Source organism: Martes martes, assembly GCF_963455335.1.
Source record: "Martes martes genome assembly, chromosome: 5".
Classification (NCBI taxonomy): domain Eukaryota; kingdom Metazoa; phylum Chordata; class Mammalia; order Carnivora; family Mustelidae; genus Martes; species Martes martes.
This window is the reverse complement of record NC_137892.1, coordinates 163,962,369-163,970,415: the sequence shown is the minus strand read 5'-3', so window position 1 is coordinate 163,970,415 and position 8,047 is coordinate 163,962,369. Positions and strand designations below refer to the sequence as shown.

At 62.1% G+C, this 8,047-nt stretch overlaps 1 protein-coding gene across 1 annotated transcript; it reads right to left on the bottom strand.

Moving 5' to 3' along the window:
* Positions 1-571: 571 nt before the first annotated feature.
* Positions 572-5,668, bottom strand: IRX2 (iroquois homeobox 2; the record flags this gene model as incomplete). Its single annotated transcript, XM_080804627.1, has 5 exons — positions 572-1,146; positions 1,815-1,889; positions 2,705-3,418; positions 3,672-4,077; positions 5,420-5,668. 4 exons carry the CDS (start codon positions 5,666-5,668, stop codon positions 1,837-1,839), a joined length of 1,422 nt encoding a protein of 473 aa, XP_080660753.1. The 3' UTR covers positions 572-1,146; positions 1,815-1,836.
* Between the last annotated feature and the right edge of the window lie 2,379 nt (positions 5,669-8,047).

Below are 8,047 nucleotides of genomic sequence, written 5' to 3'. Positions count from 1 at the left end.
CTTGTGTTCAATGTGAAATATATGCAAGGGAGAGTCAAGGCCCTTAAATCGGAATAATCTTTGCCAATGAGGATAATTCAGGCTTTAAAAGAAGCAATTACTTCCACCAGTAATTTATGGTGGGTCAGAGGTGCGACTCCCTACTACCCACGCTATCCCCGTCCTCCAGCTTACATGATCTAGAAGGTTCAAAAAGCCAGCATAGAGATAAAATATAAAATGGACCATTATGCATGAGGATGTTTAAGCTCGAAACTTAACATCGTGAGGATGTTAAGTTTAAAAAAATTGACAGGAACAAGTGATTTGCCTATTCAGAGCACAAAAATCTTAATTTTCTTACAATACCTGCACATATAAATAATCCCAAACTGGGTGTTACTGCCCTACTATGTCTTTCTCCTCCATCTGCCTTTCTCCTTTTTTTAATGAGCAGGAGAAGGGAGAGATTATTTTACACATTTTCATTAAAAAGCCTGAGGTCAGATCACCTCGGGGGAGGGGCTGCCATTAACTGGGGCTCCCTACCCAAATCACTCTCCTAGGAAAAACGAGCCCCAGACACCATATTGTCGTAGACTAGTCTGTTTTTATTTACAATTTAAGATATAAATTAGTAAAGAATTCTTGTTAAACAACCAACAAAGATTGTATAACCAGCAATGTTCAAATAAAAACCAGGCAGAATTTATTTACAAAAAGTTTAGATTCCATTGCAATACAACTTGCATAAATTACTAGAAGCTTTATATCCTTATAAAAATAAATATCAAATTTGTTTTCACTTCTTAAGTACTCAAGTTCTTCAATCACATTTTATTTCTACTGTGTACATCTTTTACAAATAAATTTTACAGTAAATCCTATCACACCTATAGAATATATACCGTGGCAATGAAGTGATCAATTCAAGATATCCTGAGAAAAAAGATTGTTTTCAAAAGTCACACATACATTGGGGAAGCTATACTATGCCAACAAATTCACGGTTATGTCCAACAAGAGTCTGTTCCGATAGAGTCTGTGGGTCCTCCTCCTTTACGGTGGCACGAGATGCGGTCCGGGCTTATATCTGTATATTTATGAACTTGGGGAGAGAGAATGGCCTGCTGACTTTTTTTTTTCCAAAGCAATTGTGACACCTACCTGTGGACCAAGGAAAAAACCAAATCATCCCAAATCCTTCAGCTGCACACCAACATCATCGCATTATAAAAACGAGTCGATCTGAAATGATGTCGCCTCTTCCCCAACATCTTCAAGATCTGTGATTAGTAATTTTGCCTAGTTGTAAAGTAGGGATTTTTTGAGATGTTGCTGTAAGCCCAGTGAACGGCAGGGTCCTATCTAGTCCATCTGGACACGGGGGCAGGACTGATAAAGGGCTGGTGCTTCTTCCGGCTCTCTTCAGTTTACTCTGCAAACGTCACCTCTAAAGGGTCCTGACGCCCCAGCCTGCAGCAGCACCAGCTCCTCAAAGCCGGAGCCTATGACACGTCTAGCGTAGTAAAAAATGGTTCCAAACTGCATACAAATACCCATATTTTAATGATCTATTTTGCAAAGAGAAAACAACAGCAGTGGTACAATTTACGCGTTCCCAATGAAGGGGTGACTCTTCATAGCAGAGCTTGACTGGAAAAAGAGGGACTCGAATAACACAGAACATCTCCTTTCCCACTTAAAGGGAAATTTTAAAGAGACCGAAAAACATGGCAAAGCTCTGTCATCGGACTCCATGACAAGAAGCAAGAAACAGACATTAAGCAGGTTACAGGGTAAAGCTGTAAGCGCCCCCCCGCGTGCCCACTTACTTGCATGCTGCCCACGGGCCTTCTATAGGTAGGGCTGGACGCCCCCACCAACCACGGTGCAGCCCTCACTGGCATCTGTCAGGGGAGGGGGCAGTTAGTCAGAACCTGACCCGGGAGCCATCTGTCTCCCAGACAGCTGCGCACCCACCGGCCCGCACGCCCACGCACGCTCGCTCGCTCCCTGAACGCACAAATCAGTCTAGGGAAACTGTCTGAGCGGCCACTGTCTGAGACAGATTTGGGACCCGTTGCCTGTTCTCACTTTCTTTTCTGGCCTCCTGGAGCTCCTTCAGGTCTTAGGAACTCCAGCCTGAATCAGGAGCCGGTGCGGGAGGAGACACAGAGCGGGCCTGGGAGCCGCAAAGACTCTGGTCTTCTATCTGGAGGGAGGAGGGCCTCTGAGTTCCTGGGACGTTTTATTTCCTTCCCACCAAAAGCCGGAGGGAAGCCTCGGCTGAGACTCTCCTAACAGAACACACCGAAGCTTCAGCTCAATCGACCCAGAGACAAGCTGTAATTTGCATTTCTTGACAAGTTTTTTTTGTTTTTTTGTTTTTTTTTGCGGAAACAGATCAATCATAACACTACTAATCCTAATGATAATAGCAAGTTAAGTAAAAATGCAAGTACCGAAGGGCTAAGCCTTCCTGCCAGGCGAGGGTAGCTGTGCCCCCCCCCTTTTCCACGCCACCGCCCCCTTCACTTGCCCTAACTTCTGGTCGGAGGGTCGCTCTCTAGCTTCTCCCTTCTCTCCCTTAGCAACAAAGGCTCCCCGCGCCAGGCCCGAGGGTCTCCCTGGTCCCTGACCCAGGCTTTCTCGGGAGTGCGGGCTAAGCCGGGCCCCGCTGGCCCTCCCTCCCCGGAGGCCCCGAGGGCCGCGGGCCGCCTACCTTTCTTGGGCTCGTAGCCGCCGCCCGGGGGCCGGTAGTGGGGCTCCAGCGGGTGCGCGCCCGCCTTGCCCGCGTCGCTGGCCGCCTTGGGCGCGGAGTGCAGCGCCTCTCCCGGGGCCGCGGCCGCCGAGTTGTACCGCAGGAGCCCCTGGCCCTGCAGCGCGGCGTTCAAGTTCCCGTAGTTTGTGTAGCTGCCGTAGAAGGGCGACGTGTAGTAGAGGTGGCGGCCGAGCAGCGGCGAGGCGGGGTAGGGCGAGCCGCCCGGCGGCGCCCCGGAGGAGGCGGGCGCGGCGGCCGCGGGCAACCCCGGCGGCGCGCAGCCCGGACCCAGGCTTGGCTGCTTGAGGTCCGACGTGGCGATCTCGGCCAGAGACCACAGCTTGGGCTTGCTGGCGGGCTGCGGCGCGCCCGGCGACGTCCGGCTGCCCAGGGGCATCTTGACGCCGCCGCCACCGCGGGGCGCGGCCTCGGGCGGGGGGCTCAGCAGCGGCGCCTCCACGCCAGTGAGCGGCGACGAGGTCACGGGCTTGGGCGGCGCCAGGTCCCTCTCGCCCTCCTCGTCGTCCTCGTCGTCGTCGTCCAGGTCGTCGTACTTATCTTTGCACTCGGAGCCCGACTCGCACAGGGGGTCCCCGGCCCGACAAGGCAGCTTTTCCCCGTCCGACTCGGCTGAGCACGAGTGATCCGTGAGCGAGTCGACGTGCAGGCTGATCCCTGCAGGGGCGCGGGCAGGGCTGTGGGACGCGGTGACAGCCGGGCCAGGGGGCCTCGCCCCACGTGATCTCCCACCCCGACCCCAGCCGGGCCGCGTCGGAGGGGGGGCAAAGCCTCCCCAGGAAATGCCCCGGGACTAGATGGGCCCCACGCGCACCCGGGTGGCGGCGGAGGTATCCTCCCCGACCTGGACTCGGCCCGGGCCTGGGAAGAAAGCTCCCCGGGACCTCGCGCCCGCCGCCGCTCTGCTCACCTTCGTCCTCCGCCGACGTCTCCGTGCCCTCCTGCGCCTTGTCTGGACTCTCCCCCTTGCTCCTCGCAGCGTCGCCCTCATCCTCGTCCTCGTCCTCGCTTTTGTTTCTCGGCGCCCAGGTCATCTTGTTCTCCTTCTTGAGGCGGCGGCGCGCGTTGGCGAACCAGGTGGACACCTGCGTGAGGGTCATCTTGGTGATGATGGCCAGCATGATCTTCTCGCCCTTGGTGGGGTAGGGGTTCTTGCGGTGCTCGTTGAGCCAGGCCTTGAGCGTGGCCGTGGCGTCCCGCGTGGCGTTCTTGCGGTAGGCCGGGTCGTTGAGCTGGTAGGGGTAGGCCGCGCTGCCATACGGGTGGTAGCTGATGGCGCCCGTCATCCCGGTCGTGTGGGCGTCGTAGGGCGCGCCCTGGAACCAACAAGAGCCTGGTGAGTGGGGTGTGCGGGGTCCTGGCCCTCGTCAGCCCAAAGGTGACCCCCCTGCCCTCCCGATGCTGCCCGGGGTGAGTCCCGCGCTGGAGCCTTATCGCCCGCAGCAAATGAGCAGAAAAAAAAAAAAAAAAAACCCGCAGTGGGTAAATTAAGACAGGCTGCTGATCAGGAAAACGCTGCAGTTCCAATCTCGAGTTTTTGAACTCTTGCACTTTCCTAAAATGACATCTCTTCCTCCCAAATGTCCCCAAGCTGCGGGCGCAGATGTACGCAAACACGCGCGCTCACAGACCCACAGGTACTTTCTTGATATCTAAATTTCTCTGGCTGGCTCCCGCTACTCCCCCTTCCCCGCCCTTATATGGTTAAAAAGCCACCCGGAGCCCCCGCTCCGCCATTCACCGCTCTAAAGCTCCGCAAATCCAATTTGCAACTCAGAAGCCAGTCACCGTTTCGAATTCTTCAAATACGCGGTAATTAGCATTTTAATTCAGCCTTTAACGTTTAAATTCGAGACATTTGCAGCCTCCGCGGAGGCCCCAGCTCCGCTGTCCCTGCCTCCGAATTCCACCGAGGGCGGACAGTGGCGACAACCCCCCCCCCCAACCCCGTAACGGCCTCCATCGCCCGAAACGGGCGTCACCGCCACCCGGGCCGGGCCCAGCTGCGGAACCGGCGGCGAGAGGGCCCACGCCAGGTTGGGGAAGCAGGGGCGGCTCTCCGTACGCCCGGAACCGAAGCGGCGACCGGGGCTGCCGCACGCCCGCCGACACGTTTCTCGAAAGCGCGGCCTATGGGACAGATTAAGGCCGAGATCGCGGCGCGCCTGGCGGGGGCTCCGAGCGGCCGCCGGGGACTCCGCTCCCTCCCCCAACCCGGTGACCCCCAAGCCCCGCAAGTGACCCCGGAGCTCCCAGCAGTCGTCCCGGAGGCCCCAGGGGCGCCGAGCCTCGCTTCGCTCCCCGAGCCGAGAGAAGGGAGCCCCCGGCCCGCTCTGCACCCTTCGCCGGGCTCCGGTGCGCGAACGAAGGGCAACCCGGCACAGATCCCCGACCCCGGCGGGGTCGCACTTCTCAGGCTCTTTGGGAACATCCCCCCGAGAGCCAAGGAGAAGCGGCGCGGGCCTCCGGGCTGGGGGACGTCGCCGGCGGGCCGCGCCGCCTCTCACTCCGGCCTCCCGTCCCTCCCGCCGCGCGGCCGCCCGCGCCCGAGCCTCCGGAGCCACCGCCCGCGGCACTTTCCCCGCGCCCTCGCGCCCCGATCGCGGCCCCGGCTCCCGGCCGCCCCGCGTCCTCTCCCGCCCGGCCGCGCGCGGTTACCATGTAGGACGGGAAGCCGGCGGCGGCGGCGGCGGCGTCGGCCGAGTACTGCAGCGGGCTGCCGAAGCCGGTGGCCGCCTGCGCCGTGAAGGCCGCGGAGCCCGGGTACGGGCTGAACGCCGAGCCCGACGCCGAGCGAGCCAGCTCCTCGCTGCGCGGCGCCGCCAGCGCCGACGCGCCGTACGCCGGGCACGAGTAGAGCGCCAGCGAGCCGGGCGCCTGGTACAGGTAGCCCTGCGGGTAGGACATGGTGGGCGCGGGGCGGCGGGCCCGCGTCACGCCGAGCAGCGGGCGAGGCGCGCGGCGCCCTCCATCCACGCCCGGCCGGGGCGCGGCGCGGCGGCGGGCGCGGGGGCCCCGGGCCGAGGCAGGCCGGCCGGCGCACTGGCCCGGGAGGCCCGCGGGCCGGGGGAGCGGCGGGGCGGCGGGGCGGCGGCGGCGGCGGCGCGGAGCCGGTGGGCGCAGCCGCGCGCCAGGCCGGCGGTCGGGGTTTGGGGGAGTCTGGAGTCGGGAGTGAGGAGTTGAGGAAGGAGCGCTCGAGTTTCCGAGGGACATTGGAACGCGAAGCTGTCCGTCACGCGCTCATCTGCATATTCGGGCGCCCGCCCCCTCCCCTGCTCCGCCCGCTCCGCCGGCTCCGGCTGCCGGGCCGCGGCCGGGGGAGGGGCGGGGAGGGGAGGAGAGGGCGGAGGAGGCGGCGGGAGGGCGGGGAGCAGGAGGGAGGGACGCGCAGGCTTTTGTGGTGCAGTCGCCTCCCGCGCAGCCCCAGCCCGCGGCCCGCGGCCCCGCTGCCTGGCCGGACCGAGCGGCTCGCCCCGGCGCGCACCCCTCCCCGCGCGTGCTCCCGGCGCCCCCCGCCAGCCCGCCAGCCGGCGACCCCATCTCTCGCGGGCCAGCTCCCCCTCGCCGCCCCAGTCCCCTTCCTCATCGCTCCCCCCACCCCTGAAGCCACTGCGTCCCCGCCCCCCCCGCCCCGGGTCGGCCCGCAAGGACTAGGCAGAGGCCGCCCGCAGTCGGGCCCGTCTGGCCCACTTGGGGGACGAACGGTCCACGTTCCCTCGGCGCCACGAAGAGGCCGGCCCAGGTGACTGCGCGCGTGACCCCAGGCTCCGGGGCCGGGAGATGGGGGCGAAGGGAGGGCGGGATGGGAGCGCCCGAGGCCCAGGTCCTGGGGGGGGGGGTGCGCGCGTCTCCCTTCCACCTTCCTGTGTGGACTCTGTCTCTCCGGTGTGAGGCTCCCCGCGTGGCCTCGAGCCTGGTCGCCTGCCCCGCGCGGCCCAGCGCGGCCCTGCGGGACCCGGACCGGGTCCGTCACTGCGAACTGCCAGGAGGGCCCAGAGGTGAGCTTTGTGCCCGAAGCCCGCAGCGGAGACCCGGATCTCTGAGTGGCGGGACTTCGCGCCTTGGGAATGTTGTGACGCACGCCGCCAGTGTTTCTCCCGTGAAGATGCCACCCCCGAAAGGTTTTATTTGATTTTATTTTAATAAGTTGACGCCTCTTTCGGACAAGTGTCCTAAAGCATTGTCACCGGACAGCCCGCCTCTGGCAGGACGCGAAGCCTCGCGGTCACTCGGGAAGGAAGGAGAAAGGGACCGGCTGCGGCTCGGGCGCCGTCCGCAGCGCAGGTGGCTCAGGTAACGCGGCTCCCGAGGTGCCTCTCGGGCCCAGAGGCAAGAGGCTTAGTGACGAGCCCTGGGACCCCAGCCCCAGAATACCCTCCGTTTCTCAAGCCCCTCCCTCCCTGCCCACTGGGCCGGGAAGACGTGGGCGCCTGCTTACGAGGGAGGGGGGTCGCCGATGGGGGGCGCTGGGGAGGCCCACGGCCTGCAGGCGCGAGCAGTCTGGGCGGGGCCGCCGGCCAACAGGTGCCGCTTTCTCCCAGGCCCCCTCGGGTGGGTCACCTGGAAGGTGAAATTGCTGCGGTGGGAGCCCAGGCCTGCAGCACTCTGTCCCGAGGCCTCCGCGCACCCTACGGCGCCAGCCCTGTTAGGGACTTCTTCCGAGGTCCAGATGGCGCTGGCCAGGCCAGGCTGGGAGCTGGGGATCCAGAAGCTCCAGCCCAGGCCTGTTTATAAGCAGAACCTTCAAGAAACGGTGAAGCTGTGTTTGTCTTTCTCTAGGTCCTAGGGAACCGGTTGCAAACCGAGGTTTGGGGTCTGGGAAGAACCCATCCTCCTTGGCCTGAGTGGGGGCCTGTGACTCCTAGTGGGTTCCCATTAGGACCAGCCCCCACCAGTCTTCCCACCCCTCCTCCCCAGTGTTCCCTCCTTCCTAAAAACCAGTCTCTGCACCCTCTACACTTCAACGTCCACAGCACCCCCAAACAGGTCACTTCCCCCACACTGGCCCACTGGGAGGACCTAGCCCAGCAGGTCCAACCATGCTGCCACCCCAGGCCAGCTGTCCCAAGTCAGGGCAGGGCAGACACTCTACACCGACCACTGTAGTGTCAAAAAGGAAAGAGAAAAGTGGGGGGGGGCGGGGGGGTTGCCCCAGCAGTACCCTGGAGCACAGCACCGACAAGGATCCATGATATTTCCGGTCTTCCCCGGAGAGGATTGGGCCAGGTGGAGGCCATAGATGAGAGTCACACACGTTGAATGACAAACATAAACAGCAGCAGATCA